This window comes from Natator depressus, chromosome 2 (assembly GCF_965152275.1).
Source record: "Natator depressus isolate rNatDep1 chromosome 2, rNatDep2.hap1, whole genome shotgun sequence".
In the NCBI taxonomy this organism is placed as follows: Eukaryota; Metazoa; Chordata; order Testudines; family Cheloniidae; genus Natator; species Natator depressus.
In genome coordinates, this window is record NC_134235.1 from 107,620,416 (window position 1) to 107,638,116 (window position 17,701).

Consider the following 17,701-nt stretch of genomic DNA (forward strand, 5'->3'; position numbering starts at 1 on the left):
AACCCAACAGACCCCCCCCATGCCTGAATTTCCCTAAAACTATGCCCTGAAGTTAGGGTTGCCAACTTTCTAATAGCACAAAACCAAACACCCTTGCCCCGTCCCTGCCCCACATCTGCTGCTGCCCCGCCCCTTCTCTGAGACCCCGCCCCCATTCACTCCAGCCCCCCTCTCTCCGTCACTTGCTCTTCCCCACCCTCACTCACTTTAACTGGGCTGGAGCTGGGGGTTGGGGTGCAGGAGGGTGTGAGGGCTCCAGATGGGGGTGTGGGCTCTGGGTTGGGGCTGGGGCCAAGGGGTTTGAGTGAGGGAGGGGGCTCAGAGCTGGGGTAGGGGGTTCGGGTGCAGGAGGGGGCTCAGGACTGGGGTTGGGGGTTGAGGGTGGGAGGGGGTGCAGGCTCTGGGAGGGAGTTTGGGTATGAGAGGGGGTTCCAACCTGGGGCAGGGGGTTGGGGTGGGGGGGTGGGGTCTGAGAGGGAGTTAGAGTGCGGGAGGGGGTTCCAACCTGGGGCAGGGGGTTTGGGGTGCAGGCTCCAGCTGGACGGCACTTACCTCAGGCGGCTCCCAGTTGGTGGCGCAGGGGGGTTAAGGCAGGCTCCCTGCCTGCCTTGGCTCCGCGCTGCTCCTAGAAGCAGCTGGCATGTCCGGCTCCTAAGTGGAGGCGCAGCCAGGTGGCTTTGCATTGTATGTTCTGCCTGTGCCCACAGGTGCCACCCCCACAGCTCACACTGGCCGTAGTTCCCGGCCAATGGGAGCTGCAGAGCCGGCGCTGGGGATGAGGGCAGCACACGGAACTTCCCTGATCACCCCTTGGCCTAAGGGCCAGACATGCCGGCTGCTTCTGGGGAGCTGCACAGAGCCAGGGCAGGCAGGGAGCCTGCCTTAGCCCCGCTGCACCAGGAACCGGACTTTTAACGGCATGGTCAGCGGTGCTGACCGGAGACACCAGCGTCCAAACCGGATGCCTGGCAACCCTACCTAAAGTATCCAGTCCTCTCCTGGACCACTCAGAGAAATAATAAGGTTCTCTTGTTCCTTTAAAGAGACAAAAGCACATTATAACATTAACTTAACTGGGATAAATACACCCTGCCCTTCAGACACAGTATTGAGCTTGTTTATAGTAAAAATAAAACAAAATTTATTAACAGTGGGACACAGGTTAAGTGATGCCAAGTAAAAGGAATAACGGTAGAAAGGGTTACAAGCAAATAAAACTGAATATGCATCTAAAAGTCTAAAACTTACTTTAGCAAGCTACAGACTTTGTTCAAGATGGTTTCTCTCACTACTCATTCTTCTTCCCAGCCATGGCTGACTTTTCCTCAGTCAGGACCTTCCACAAAATTACAGGGTGCTGGCTTCCCTTGCCTTCCCTGTTGAAAGATCTTTGCCTAAGCAAGTTTTTCACCTATATTCATTTGCCAGAGACTTCAAACCCTCCTTTGTTTAAGGACCGACTCATTTTTCTCAGCTTGCAAGCGCTCTGGCCCCTTGTGTCTGTTGAGGGACGGATGTCCATATGGCTTCTCCTTTCTCTTTATATCTTCCCAAACTCACTGTTTTGTCCCCAGACTCAGGATGACCTCATGCTGTTCTTCCCTTAATGTTGATGTCCCATCCCCCGCTGATTTTTATGTAAATGGGGCTTCCATTGTTTTCGGCCACACCTTGTTTAATTTCATTGGAGACAGGTAGATAGCTGTGACAGTCCCGCCTGTCTGGGAGGGAACATAGAATAACAGAATAATAGAATATCAGGGTTGGAAGGGACCTCAGGAGGTCATCTAGTCCAACTCCCTGTTTCTCTCTGAGTTTGGTCACAGACTTTAAAGCCTAAAATCATTGTTTCCATATTTCCTCATATAACATTAATACATACATGTCACAATGATATTAATCACCAGTGTGTCATCTGCTTTCAGAAAAGACCTTACTTGATACACTCGTGCAATACAGTAATATTGTGTACAATCAGTTGATTCAATTACTTATCATTTGAGGGTTAGACCCCCTGTCTCTATAGCTTAGGGAAAGTTTCTCTCTCCCACTGGGGAGTAAATGCCATGCTGTCTTCTCCCCTGCTTGATGACTTTGTTTACCTAATACGTAAACAGACCTTCATTGTCATTTTTTTTTTTGGCTACAAAATGCAGATTTGCATTGACGAACATTTTGTGAATTCGTAACAAATTCACCACCTCCTCCCTATCCTGGCTGCTCCAGTTTGGCTTGCAAAATCCAGCAAAAGCAGAGGCAGAGAGGCTGCCTGTTATTTCTCCACCATAGTAGCCCTCGCGCTCAGGTGGAGAAACTGCAGGGAATTCCAGCAAATTGTGTGATATTGTAGCTGGGCTGCCAGGAGGTGTGATGAGGTTGCCAACTGTGTGAGTGACATGCAAGATGCCTGATACTGTGAATAGTGTGTGCATTATAATTACAGATGGATGAAAAAATGCATTTATTTTCCTTGATGAATATTCATTCACATTTTAAAATGAATTTACTTTGACCATACACACACTCTCTTTTGCATTCACTTTCTATGAACATTAAGCAGTCATTTTACTAGCACAAATGTTTACACAAAGAAACTTCCAAGTCACGTGCACAAATATTTGCAGAAACAAAATTTTCCGTTTGCACATGTGGGTAATTGTGTCAGTAGTGTTTGCATGCTCAACCAATCAAGGAACATAAACAAAACCATATTATTTATCTCACTAATTACAACCAGCAGCATAACTCAAAGTTTACATATTTGTGACCAATCAATTGAGGAAAAAATTCCAAATGATACTGGTAGAAAATACAAGCCTAATTATAATTCAGATCTAATTTGAATATTCAATCTAGCAATTTCCATAGGATTTTGTCCTTCTCCTTGTGCAGGATGCAGGAAACTATTGACAATAGACAAGCTAAGAAGTTAAAGGGTAGGAGCAAAGCTCTGGACATGGGTGAAAAATTCTTTAACATACGTGCTACTGGGGGATTAGTAAAGACAGTAAAGCTTGGGGCACTTCCATTTTCAAGTGATTTAGCAGAAGGTAGGAAGGAGAGTCTCAGTTGGAAAGAATGAGATTGGACTGATCTATGGGAATAGACCAAAGTGCACTAAGGAGCTTTTAGCACCCAGCAGCAGGGTCCATTCAGTTAGTGTGTGGCAGGCTAGTGTGAGGTAGATTTACATCCCAGCTTGCCACACACTAACTGTTCCTCTAGACAACCCTTCAGGAAAGATAACAAAGGTGGGTGGGAGCAGGAGATCGGAAAGAGAGAGAGAGAGAGAGATTCCAGGGTCAGAAATCTCTGGTGAGTGTAGGCAGCTGGTTGGAAGGGGTTGATGCTGAGTGCAGTTCTGTGCTGGGCTGAAGTATCCTTTAATCATTGTGATCGCTGTAACTATTGGGATGAAGGAACACCTGCACTAGTGGCTGCTGAAAACAGGACAGAACCTCTGAACTTGACCATTGTAAGATTGTGGTCAGGTTTGGTTTTGCAGTTTCAAATATGCCAATTTGAAACTGCAAATATGCCATCCAAATATGCCAAAGATATGCCTCGTTCTCTCACCTCAAATTTCTGGACAGTAACTCCCGTGTCCTAAGTGCTGGTAACAGCTTTAATCTTGAATTTACTTCCTGTCATTTTGTGTGTGTGTCTGTTAGATACGTAGCATCCTTTGGATGGACCAGGTGCAGGGTGGAATGGCAGAGAATTCTCCTCAGGCCACAAAGTGCTTGTGCTTCTTTACAGGTGGTAAAGCAGATCAGTGAATGGACATGAATCTCTGGGCCCTTATGTACCAGCCTTATGGGGTGGAAGATGGTACAAGCTGCATAGCAGCAGTGTGTTAAACCCCAGCCCACTTTAGTACTACCGAATGGGATAAAACACATCTCCAGTCATACTCCATCATGTACGAGTGGAACAACGATGCTTCCAGGAATGCCGTCAAGTAACACTGCAGCGCAAAAGAGAGTATCAGAGAAAGGCCTAAGAAAAGTTGTTTTGTATTTATGGGCAAAATTATCCGCTGGCACAACTCCATTGTTTTCAATGGAGATGCACTGGCAGAACATTTGGCCCACTACCAGTAAGTGTTTCGCAATGGAGAATGCATAATACAGTATAAAGTTACTGAAGTTAGGGTAAATGTTCAGTGCAGTACGCCGGGAAATATGCACTATTCTCCCATTAACATTGATTAAATGGGAACACAGGGTTAATTCCCAGAGCACTGTGCTGAAATCAGACTCCATAATATCCACATTGCTGTTCTACTTAAGTCACTAGAAGCTGCTTCACACTCCTAGATAGAGCTTGTAAAAGAAAGTATTTTCTCAGGTAGGAAGATTACATGCTAGTGTGCTGCACCAAATGGTTCAAATAGAACTCATTTGTCTGGGAAACAACAATGTTTTACGTTTGGTAAAAACACCTACAGCTGGCAGGTAGCATCTCTCTCAAAGTATTTCTAAATGTGATAATTATTCAAATACCTGGGAGACCAAGCTAGCCCAGGCCTCCCTATTTTGTTGCTATAGAGATTTACAAACCCTTGAAGCAGAGATACCAATGACTTATGTTTTCCCCCCTACAAAATAGGCTATTCAAGTCAAAATCCCAATCTGTAGTAAGACTAAACCACTAAATAACTTGCATGGAGGTTAATCGCAAGAAGAATGATTTATATCCCTTTATGATTTATAAATAAGGTCTGATGTTTTCTGGTTGTTGTTGCTCACCCTACCCCATGACTTTTTTTTTACCTTAGAAATAGCAGGAAAGTCAAGTCTGGTCTTTCCAAATTTTGTGAGAGGACTCACTGAAGGTCTCAGATATGTGGCCTGTGAACCCTAAAATTGAAGGGCTGGTGTGTTGAATTTAATGAAGCTGTTTTTTCTCCCAAAGTTTTATATGGTATTGGTATTAAATAGGTGTTAACAAATAAGCAAACAACTTTGAACAATATGAGTTCAAATTACCTCTCAATAAATAATCAGGTTCATTTGCAAGATCCTTTTTTGGCAGTAACTGATGAGCTGTATCTTGATTTTAGTAAGGCTTTTGACATAGTCCCACATGACATTCTCATAAACAAACTAGGGAACTATGGTCTAGCTGAAATTATTATAAGGTGGGTGCACAATTGGTTGAAATAACTATGTTTAGCATCATCTCAATATTTGCTGTCAAACTTGGGAGGGTATATCTAGTGGGGTCAGTCCTGAGCCTGATACTATGCAATATTTTCATTATTGACTTGGTAATGGAATGGTGAGTATGCTTATAAAATGACATCAAGCTGGGAGTGGACACGAGCACTTTGGAGAACAGGATTAGAATTCAAAACAACCTTGACAAACTAGAGGGTTGGTCTGAAATCAACAAGATGAAATTCAATAAAGGCAAGTGCAAAAGTAGTGTACTTAGGAAGGGAAAAAATCAAATGCACAACTACAAATTGGGGAATAACTGGCTCGGTGGTAGTACTGCTGGAAAGGATCTTTGGGCAATAGGGGACCACAAATTGAATATAAGGCAATAATGCCATTATGAAAAAGACTAACACCACAGGATGATGTATTAACAGGACTGTAGTATGTAAGAGTAAGACACAAGAAGTAATTTTCCCACTCTACTCAGCACTGGTGAGGCCTCAGCTGGGATACTGCATCCAATCCTGGGCATCACACTGTAGGAGAGATGTGAATAAATTGGAGAGAGTCCAGAGGAGAGCAATACAGATGAAACCAGGTTTAGAAAACCTGACCTATGCGGAAAGATTAAAAGAACTGGGCATGTTTAGTCTTGAGGAAAGAAGACTGAGGGGGGACCAGATATGTTAAGGGCTGTTATAAAGAGGACAGTGAGCAATGGTTCTCCAAGTCCATTGAAGGTAGGAAAAGATGTCACGTGCTTAAGCTGAGATTTAGGTCAGATAAAGGAAAAACTTTCTAAGTATAAGGGGAGTTAAGCTCTGGAATAGGCTTCCCAAGAAGGCTGTAGAATCCCCATCACTGGAGTTTTTAAGAGGAGGTTGGATTTGGGCAAACACCTGTCAGGTTTAGGTTTACTTGGTCCTGCCTCAGTGCAGGGGGCTGGACTTGATGACTTCTCAAGGTCGCTTCCAGCCCTACATTTCTATAATTCGTGGTGTCTCTTATATCATAATTCTACCTTTCTCCACTGATCCATAGAGTCTGTCAGGTTTTACTTACACACCAGAAAGAAGCAAAGAGGGCACAGATCCAGGTCAGCCCTTTTTCAGGTGCAGGCCACTTTTAAATAGAGGAGGGCCTGAATCAAAACCCTGGATCAAACACCCCTAACCTTATGGGGTATTTGGCATCTTGCTGTGAATTAGAAAAAAATAGGACTGGGGATTTTTGCTTTAAAAGTAAGGACACCACTATACAAATGATTTACACACATTTTGTTATACGAAGGAGAGCATTTACTATCTTAAGATGGAAACTGCCTCACTAGCCAAGTTCTGGCTTATGCTGGAAAAGTCATGTAATCTCACCCGTTACCAAAGAGACACATATGTCAACTGCAAAAACTGTGTTCTTACCTACCTATATTCTGGCTGAAGCCAGCTGTATACACAACACTCTCTCCCATTCTATTCCTCCTAAGAGATGGAATGATTTATGCCGAGGGACTGTACATAGGGATCATTGCCTCATTCGGGCAGCTGTATTTGCCTATGTGCACATGTATGCGTGGATCTCGTCCACTTCCCCTGTGACCATGCACCATCACCGCCCTCTGTCCCAGAGGACCTGCAGATTCTCTGCAAACTGTTCTCTGCAACTTTCCAAAGGCATTAAAAATCAGTGGTATGATCAGCTTTCACCATGTGCTCCTGTTGATGCCTGTACAGAAGGTTTTTCTGGCAGAAACATATTTCACCACTAGTCTGTTTTTAGTCCCATGTTTTTAACACTGTCATAAAAGATCAAATCCTGAAAATGTAGTGCTGCACTGAAAATACACATCAATAGGCCTACTCTGATATTTCACTCCTATGTGCAGCTCCAGTATCTTGAGTGTATCTCAGATGCTCTGCCCAGTATTTTGCTTTTCATATGTTTAAAATGTGAGGCTGTGCAACACTTCACTTTGTGTACACTTCAGTTTTGCGTCTATGTAAATGCACACACCATACTATACCGTCTCATGTACTAAGAGCAGCTATTTTGTGGCTTTTTGGGTTAAGAGGCCACAGCAATACTAAAATGTTTTGGCATTGATCTGTTCCTTAAATTAATACAATGAATAACAGGCTAATCTGTTTAGGTCATCAGAAACACATTTATCTTTTATGATTCTTTGTTGGAAAATTAAATTGTTATTGAGTGAAGAATTACTTTTACAAAAGTGCTAGATTATTTCAAATAGGAAAACTTCATTATTTTATCATTTACTACTACACTATAGTTTGTGTGGCTGGAAGACTAATTAATATTTCATTGATTCTCATTAGAAATAAAAACAAACAAAAAATAACCCCAAAGCTATAGGTGAAATTTTTCTTAAGACTAGGTAGGAAAAAACACATCGGGCAAGCTTCTGGGAATCACACTCCTACAAGCAGGCACCCGTTTTGCATTTCATCTGATAAACCTTAAGGTGATCTTTCATACTGATTGTACTTATCATTAAGGAAAAATCACAGTTATTACTTGCCAAGGAGAAAATGAGAGGAACATGATTTTGAAGGGTCCATATACTCAGAATTTAAGTTACAACTGTCTAGGGTCAGGTCCTCTCTGTTTCCAATTTGTTTACTTTATTCAAGAGTAAAATACAGTGAAGTTAGCTTGTCTTTATTTCACTGATCACAGCTTGCTCATTTATTTTTAACATTTTGCCAGGTCTCCCCTGCTGTTTTCCTTAAAGCCTTTCCTACTGTCAAGTTACATTCCGTCTATCTGTCTTTGTTACATGCTGCCCTTGTCCCTGTGACTTCCTCTCTTTTAACTTCCTTCTAACTCTTAGACCTTGTCATGCAGAGGATAACTGCCTGCCTGTATGTTTTATAAAGCTTAGCTGACACAGCTGTATTTAACCATTCTTTTATTTAACAATTGTCAGGACTGATGGTCAGAAATTTGTTGCTGGCCCATGGAAATCTGTTGCTGTCCCACTGGCCTCCTGGGAGAGAGCCATGGAGGCTATTCCTTGTTCAGCGGAGAAAGGGCCTGCTCCAGTTGCTATGGAATGTTGAATTAGGCTTTCCGCATCCACCCCTTCTTTTCCAAGGATGAGCCTATCTTCAAGAACAAAGTCTGCGTCCTCACTGCACTCATTACCACCTATGGCAGGTAAACTCCTAGAAGAGCGTTGGGAGATTCCACTGAGCCTGGTGAAGGAATGCCCTAGGAATACCTAGGCCCAGCGTACTGTTGACTTCAGTGGGAGCTGCAGGTGCTCAACCACTCTGAAATTGAGGCCTCTAAATGGTAACGTAGGGCGCTAGTTTTCCTTCAGCTTGATTAAATGCCAGTCAACAGGGGAAACAAGTTTAAAAGCGGTTACAACCTGAATGGTAACAGCTCCATCCCTAAGTCTGCCAGGGCGAACAAGGAAAGGGACGTGAGGCTTGAAGAAATAAGATGAAATAAAGTGGGGCAGGGTGGGGGGTGGTGGTGAGGGGGAAAGTTTACAGTCAAGAGAGATTCTCTCCTTCATCTGGAACTCTAGGATGGGATGATAGGGGTAAGGGGGAGTGGTGGGGGCATGACAATGGTAAATGGAGGAGTCATATAGCACTTAGAGATTGTCACCCACACCCACCACACACACACTCATTGGCCAGATTATTAAAATCAACCTCAGAGGATTGTCCTAAACCTTGTCTGACTCCACAGCCATAAAAGGTGGGTAACTATAGCACTAGAGCTGACTTAATGGTAACTAAAGACATAGCCATGGGTTGCAGGGAAAGGTTGCATTATTGGGTTGGGAGGAGCTGATTTTAATCTCAAAACGTGCAGGCTGATGCTGTTTTCATTTTGGCTTTAATAAGAAGCCTCTCAGTCCAGCAATGTTTTGGTTTGACTACAGTATGAGACCACCAGGCCACAAATTTTATGGAGCTAATTTCCATGTCCTCTATATGATAATTAAATATTCCCATGGAATCCACTCTCCTTTTGACAGGTAGACCTATTAGAAGAGGCCTATTTAGATAGACACGCAGAAAATACGTACTGTATAAATGTATTAGTAAAGTTATCAAGTTGCATATACTGCATTTCCCTGCACTATGTATTTTATTAAGTAAATAGTAGCCCATAACAAGAAGTATAGTTATGCTGGACAATCAGACACCTCAGATGCATTGTAGGTATTGATACCAAAGGCCAAATGCTTTCAATAACCTCAGAAGTGTGCACTATGACTACATTAGTTATTGCTTATAGAATGTGTATTATCACACTTTAAAAATAACTGGCTAATGAGAGGAGGTCAGTAGAATTATATCAAATACCTGTACAGTCTGAACTTTCCTCAACCACCTTCCTGGTTCTTGTAATTTGAAATAAACAAAAGGATTGTCTAGTGAATTATAATTAAATTGACAATGTAATATGTCCATTGAATCAGAGTTTTTACACATGGATCAGCTGTCGCAGATATAACTGCAAAGACATCTTTTGAAATTGGCCTCTTCAAAATTGAACCAGATTTCACATCTGGGTTGTGATGTCAGCATAAGCCATTCTACGGTGAAAAGTAATTAATCTGAGTTTCATTTTGTGTACAGGCAAGAGTTTTGCCGTGTGTGGTCCAGGTATATACAGCTTTACTTATCAAAAGGATTTGATTTTTATGATGTGTATTTCTATTAAAGTGACCCATTTTTAAATTCTATCTAAGCAGTGCACTCAACATCTCCTAGAGATCAAGAGTATTGCCATGTAGGCCCTTGGGGTGGCATATCCCTTTCAGTATCACTTGACATTTTTCACTCTTTAATCAAGACATAGGTGTCAGCAGTGACTTGCCAGGAAAAGCATATCCCTTGATACATAGCATAACTTCTCAATGAAATATTAGCCTTGTACCAACTGTTTGCTTACTTATTATACTATCTGAATAACATGAATATATGAACTATTCAACCACAGTGTGAGAAAGATAAATATGACACACAAGCACAGAGTTCACCTAAGTTAAAATGTTGTTCCAAGGGGATATAAATGGAGTATAGGGATTACATTAAGCAAAGGAAAATATAGGCTGCGTATCAAGAAAACATTTCCTAACAGTGATGTCTGTTAGATAGTGGAACAATCCCACAAGAGAAGGGGTGGAGGCCATATTGCTTATCTAAAACTAGACTAGATAGAGCACTCTCCTATATGGTGGAAGAAGCAATGCTGCCGTGGCACAGGAAAGGGGCAAGATAGCCAAATAGGCTTTTCCCATATCTAATTTCTCTGATTCAATGGATTTTGTTTTATACAAGCCAATTTATATAATTTATGGAAGATGTGTAAATACAGTAAGTGGATTTCAGCTGTACTGTTGCAAAACACAATATACCATCATTCCAATTTGATACCAAATTAAATTTGTGCTAGCAATTCAAACTGTGACATGATTTCCCTTTGTTTAAGGAATAATAGCTAAAGCTTTGCAGTACAGGATACATCACTACAGGAACGACTGCTAAAATTGATTAGTGGGTGAAATTGTTGTGTAATTGCTGTTGAAATATAAAAATTCAGCCACTAGAAAAATCTAACAGCTTATTTATAAAACTAAACAGCTGTACTTTCATGTACTGGCTAACATTTGACAGAAACCCACAGTAGGTGTATTTTCTGTGCCAGTGTTTCTTAAACTGTGAGGCTCCAACTTTTGATCGGAAAGCTGATGCAAAACCCCAGGGAAAATGGTTTCAGGTGGAGAAGAAAAGGAATATATATGGTTTTGCTTACTGCTTGATAGAATGGAATCTCCAATAGTGAATACTTACGGCTAGTCCTTGAAAGGTAACGTCTAATTTGCTCATCTGAAAGTGGAAATGAACAAGAAAAAATACAACAGGTTGCCTTATCCACTTTAAATGTTTTAAAAATATAATTCCCAAATGCCCAATTCCCCCCTCCATTTCTCCAGGGAAGGCGACAGTCTCCCCTCCACCACATTTAAAATAAATTACATGGAGGGGACCTACATATATTTTTGTAATAGGAGGAAGAATGACTTTGACAAAGTCTGAGAAACTCTGAATATATGCCAATCTAAATGTATCTGTTAAATGGTACAGTGTGTACCTGTCATTCACCTGTACCAACTCCATCCAAACGGAATGATTAAACCTCCCCCTCTCAGTTGCTATAACAGAAATCAAGCCATGGTATTAGAACAGAATTGCCACACAGCTTCCGACTGGTTCATATCTTACTATAGAGTGGTAGGGTATGAGGGGTTGTGTGTTCCGGGGTGAGTACCTTCCCACAACCCCTGCAAATATCTCTCATAGGAAAGTTAAAGACTTACCTTCTTTGAGTGCCTTTGGGCGGTTGGGAAAGGCTCTTCTCCACCTGAGGAAGGTGAATATTAGGAGTCTTTGGAACCACTATAAACAATGGCTCAGTGCCCTGAAAGCAAGTGAGACAGAGACCCCCTTCCTAAAAGACCACCAACTTTCCTTTCTCATGTCCATTCTGAAGTCATCCTTCTTTGATTAGTCCTGTATGATACTTGTCCATTATGTTTTACACTGTTTTGGACTCATTTCTGCTTTTAGATGATTATAATCTCTCGGCACAAGGACTCTGCTCTTTGTTGGACATACTATGAAATCCTGACTCCGTTGAAATCAATGGCAAAACTCCCATTGTTTTTAATGGGGCCTAGATTTCACCCATCATATCTATTTTACAGTAGCATACACACTTACGCAGCTGCATAAATAACCGATAAGACAGAACTTGAACAGCTGCTATGTCAAAGACATCAGTTTTCATTTTGGTTAGTCCTGTGAAAAGGGCTCTGTCATGCAGCTGAGGCCACAAATATAATACATGCCTTTAAATTATTAAAAATTGGATAGGAAATCAGTATGATCCTAAATGTTTCTTTTAATTCTACAATCAGCTGCTTTGTCACTGAGAAAGTAAATATACAAAATAGTAGTGACAGGGTCTGATCCTCCACTGCCTTGAACATCATCTAGTTATTTACACCAGTGCAAAGTGGGTGTAAAGAACTATCCAATCAGATTTCTCTACACATCTACTAGTAGCATCTTATAATCACTTTGCATAGGTGCAAAAACTACATAATGTTCAAGACATCAGAGAATAAAGTCCACAATATTTGGGGCAGCAGTTCTCAAACTGTGGGTTGGGATCCCAAAGTGGGGTGTGACCCCATTTTAATGGGGTTGCCAGGGCTCGTGTTAGACTTGTGGTGCCCGGAGCAGTCTGAAGCTGAAGCCCGAGCCCCACCGCGGAGCTCAGGCTTTGGCCCTGAGTGCGAGGCTCAGGTTACAGGCCTCCTGCCCTGGACTGAAGCCCTTGGGCCCCCTGCCTTGAGCGGCAGGGCTTGAGCTTGGGCTTTGGCCCCCCTGCCAGGGCTGCCAGCCTCGGGCGGGCTCAGTCTTCCGTCTCCCCTCCTGGGGTCACGTAGTAACTTTTGTTGTCAGAAGGAGGTCACGGTGCAATGAAGTTTGAGAACCCCTGATTTGGGGGATCTAAACGGAGAGAGCAATATGGTAAACTGTTGTTGGATGTGCTTTGACAATTAAGTATGTTTAATTACAGAACTGTATCAACAAATACACAAACAAGAACCATGTTAACTTCAGCTCTAGCAGAAATTACTTTTCATGGAAAATTTAATATTGGCGAAGGGAGATAAAATTGGGAGGTAAGCAAGTAGGGCTTGATTCTGTTCTCATTTACATTGATTTCACACCAGTGTAACACCATTGACTTCAATAGGGTTACTCTTGATTTATTGCAGTGTAAGTGAGCTCAGCGTCACAGAGAATCAGTCCACAATGTTTTCCGTGTTTATCGTTCTCAGTCATTAAGATAATATTTTAAACCAGGGAGAATGAAAGTAAATTAAAGAGATGGTATTGTTCTTTTAACTTTGATAACAGAGCAAATAACTTCTCTCATCTTCTCATAGAATCATAGAACATCTTCTCATAGAAACATAGAACATAGAATCATTGGAAGGGACCTCAGGAGGTCATCTAGTCCAACCCCCTGTTCAAAGCAAGACCAATCCCCAATTTTTGCCCCGATCCCTAAATGGCCCCCTCAAGGATTGAACTCACAACCCGGGGTTAGGAGGCCAATGCTCAAACCACTGAGCTATCCCTCCCCCACACTGAGCTATCCCTCCCCCCCAAAATAATTGGGAGTTAGAACCTCCTGAAAATTCTGACTGGGTACATTACAAGTCATATAAGAATCTTATGAGACCTCAGGTAGAATAATGTGCTCCAGCTGAGTGGCAGGATAGCTATTTAATCAGTTTCTGCATAGTCCCACTTTTTGGAGTGGCCTAATATCGAAGTGTGGTCTAGAATAACAGTGTACCTTTTACTAGCTGTCAGAGAAATCAAACTCGTAGATTCTGCAGAAATACGATTTGATGGCCAAGCCACACGCTTTGGCACAGCTTACAATAGTACAGTCAGTCTACTTTTTTTTTTTACTTGTAGGCAAAAGGTATTATCCTCATCCACTTGATATTAAGTTATGTTTTAAACCCAAATAGTAAAATATGGGGCCGGAGCTAAGACAACTCAAGGGCAACATTAATAATTTTAAAAATAAAAGATGGGGAAAGACACCAGATAACACTGCAGACATGTCGGACAGTTGTAATACATACATACATGGCACACACTTGCAGAAATTTCTTCCTGTGTCAGCCACCTATTTATTAGAGATATTACATTCAGACAAATTGAACAGGAAAACCCTACAAATATGTAAATCCCTGCCACAGACACACACATTTTCGAAACGTTATGTATACTCTAAAAACCATATCGTTTCTTTTTTCCGGGGTGGTGGTGGTGTTGCACATTTCTCACAGTTGCCGCTGTTTGGATACTGAAGTTTATGGATTAGTTATATCATGTGATTTACCTATGGTGTAGATGCCAGCTCATCTGACTACACATGCTTTACCACAAGCATTAAAAGTAGCAATTTAGTAATATCCCTTTCTAAGAAAGATGAAAATATTGTAACGCTAATTATTAGTAATGGATTATTGAAAAGACTAAAACATTTCGTTTAACCATTGAGTACATAACCCTATAATCTCATATACTTGAAAAACTATACTCTGCTACATCTTTTCTTCTTGTACATATGTATTATTACACACTTCCTTAGTGTGAAGAAAAGTGTTACATTTTAATTGTCACCTTTTTTCTGTCTTTAATAGGAATGAAACTGTAGAAGTGATTTGAATCTTCTTCACAAACTGGGCTAATCCAATTTCAAATCACCTAAGGTGGCAACAAATCCACTTTATGCTTTCCTTGTCCTATCTCCATCTTGCATTACATGGATTCACTTTAAGACCCTTGTTAGGCAGTGCATTTGGTCTTTACATTACTGGCACCTTTCCCCTTTATGCTGCACTAACCTTGCATATCGTCCCAAAACTATGCTTGCACTGATACATATTTCCATTTCATTTTTGGCTCTGCTGTGCATAGGAGAACTGAGCCTTAGTTATGTTCTCAACTAGCATTATTTATACACTTGAACATTAACCACTTCTTTTTATTTTTGTGGTCTTCCACGAGTTCAAAAAACTGACTAAAAACCAACCCAATTTTATAGGATCTGATTCTGTTTGCAACTATGCTGGTAAATCATTAGTAACAACCAAAGTCAATGGAGCTCCACCCAGTGTAAGAGCCTGAGCCTTTGAGTTGCAGATTATCATCAACTCTAATAAGTGAAGTCAGTGGGAGTTCAGCATCTTGCGGGACTGAGCTCTAAATGAAATAATTTATTAGGCCCACAGCATTTCCTGACACTATTCACACTGTGAATTTGGGAACCAGAAAGCAGATACACATATCTATAATTTTTCTTAAATCTGCATTATTTATAAATTAGAGGGCCTATCTCCCAATGGAAGAGAAAAGTCTGTCGTGCAGCTAAAGGAACTAAGGGAGGTTCTCTTGTGTATCTACAGAAGGTGAACATCCATAAGGTTGGTCAAGTGTCTTACTGGGGGAACTCATGGGGTTAATGTGTTTTATAAAGGTGGAAATGCACACGGCGAGTGAAGGTGTAATGGGGCATGGTTAGAGCAATTCATAGGAGGACTTTGAATAAGTGAAGGGACGTCCAAAGGAGTTGGGCATTTCAGTAAGGAGTGCACATGGAAATAAGCTGCTCATGAGGGAGTGAACATGCATGGTTGTGTCTTGGGGTGGAATCTCAAGGGGAGCTGCAAGAATAAGGAGAAGTGCATGCACGGTGGGTGTATGGGAGGAAAATGTACGCAAGAGATATTTCTACTGAGACAAGATGACATCTGGACTCTCGCTACCCCAGGATGCTACTGTCTTTTAAGTGGAGAAAGGGAAGTCAGTAACCAATTATCTCTGACAAAGATTTCTGCTACAGCAAAGGCTTGTGGAACCTATGGTATCTTGTGTTGTTCTTATAATAAACAACAAAGAGACTTAATTCACTAACAGACATAACACGTGACAAAACAGAACATAATATGGGCTTTGCCTGGGAGAATGCCTAATGTTCCAATGTCTTCCAAGGGCCTGATCCTGCTGTTCTGACTCGTGAATAATCCAGCTGAAGACAAGTGCTACTTATTTGAATAAGGGCAGCAGCATCAGGTTAGGTAATTTTGCTTTTTTTCCTATAGCTTAACCTTCAAAAATTGACATGTACATTTTATTTCCATTCGGTGGTATAATGAACAAGTAGAACAAAGCACAATAAATATCAAAGCAAAATTAAAAAACAAAATAAATGGACCATAAAATTGTGGCCACTGCTTCTGTTTAGTGTGATGAATAAAATAAAATAATAATAAATAGGAATACAATAGAGAAGATAAATTATGCTACAAACATGGCAGTGCCTTATTTCTTATTTCACTATATTTGTTATCAAGAAGACATGCAGTCCAGAAACTCATGGCATACACATTGGCAAAAGCCGTAAACCATAAGAATAACGAGGCTCGAAGGAACAAGGCTGACGAAGACGACCCCCAGGGTGACTTTCTTAGATACCAGTAAGTAGATCCCTAAAGGCAAGGAACTAAAGTATAGCAAACCTAGCAACCAAATTAGCACTCGAATTGAGGTCTGGAAGAGCAAGGATGTACAGTTCCACACTGTCCAGTTGTGGGATACAGTTGCAACAGACTCAAAACTCGTGGGCCTGTAGAATTCCACCACCGGGGTAGAGTTCAGAGTCTGTGGGCTTTCTCTCTGCACTTCCATGATGGTTATAACCAGGCAGTTGGAGGAAGCGTGAGAAGGGCTAACAAGAGATGCCAGCCTTTTGGGAGTTAGCAACAGTTCTGTAGGATTATCTGGCAGGCACTTCTTCCCCTTTCCCCCACAAGCCAAATTCACAAGGATGTTGTTGTCATCAGGAAGACTACTAACCTCATCATCAGGCAGGCATGTCTCAAACCTACAGAATGGGCACACTATGACTCCCTGAGGAGAGTCCCCAAAGTCTATGATCTTGCAAAGGCATTTGGCACATACTCTGTGACAACACTCCAGCACTTTTGGTTTCCTCTGTCTCTGATTATAGCGGTTGTAACAAATCTTGCACTCAAGCTCATCTGAGCCCTGGGACTCCACAGGATCCTCTGGTAGTTGACTGATCATTTCTTCTAATGGTCTGTAGACTTGTGATGTTGGGAGTCAAAAATAAATGCTTCACTAAGGATGCTATTAGGGCGCCTCTCAGATTATCATACCACCCATATCAGCCAGGAAAACAAGAGAGGAAGATGTCACAAGTACCAGTAATCTTCATTCATTTTCAGCTTCTGTCAATGACTTTGTACTGTGTGTCCTTCACTCTGTGCCATGTATCCATGTAAACAAGACAATGTGGACTTTCTGTAGAGGAAAGAGAGTCTAGCATTGTTAGCACTGAATTGACAACAAGTCTTTTACAGCTTTATCTTCCCAATAACATTTTAAAAGCTCTCTAAAAGCATTCTTAAAATAGTTTTTTTTGTGTCAGACAGGGCATATACAGTAACCTTGCTGATTATAAAATGTTATACCACTCCAGACATTTATGTATCCTTAGTCTTGCATATAGCCCCATTGCCTCTCTAAACCCATTAAACCCTTATTGGGTCCTCATTCTGTTAGATTTGTTCACTTATCTAGGACCCTGTTTTTTATTTTTCTCTCTTTACATAGCTGTAAGCGCACCTCTTTTCCATTATGCCTTGAAGCCAAACATACAGGGCAATGAGGAGTGGGCTTTTACTATCCAGTCAACAGTCCCCCTTAAAAATATATTTTGGGCCCAACCATTACATCTCCCAAGTGCCATGGCCTTTTTTTCCTGGTGCTTCTAACTTTCTATGCTGTGATGACGGGTTGTAGACCCCTAACTAGAGAGAAGGTTGTAGGAAGCTTGCATTGCTGCACCCCCCTGTACTGGGTGGGGTTTCT

The 17,701-nt window shown here is 41.6% G+C and overlaps 1 protein-coding gene across 9 annotated transcripts in view; it reads right to left on the reverse strand.

The window, feature by feature from the left end:
- Nucleotides 1-13,439: 13,439 nt before the first annotated feature.
- Nucleotides 13,440-17,701, reverse strand: part of RNF182 (ring finger protein 182) — a 61,384-nt gene continuing 57,122 nt past the window's right edge. For all 9 annotated transcript variants that reach the window (XM_074944817.1, XM_074944814.1, XM_074944810.1 and 6 more), the window contains one exon: nt 13,440-17,131. In XM_074944817.1, the coding sequence (XP_074800918.1) occupies nt 16,157-16,894 (738 nt within the window). In that variant the 5' untranslated portion in view covers nt 16,895-17,131 and the 3' untranslated portion in view covers nt 13,440-16,156. The remainder of the gene's footprint in view (nt 17,132-17,701) is intronic.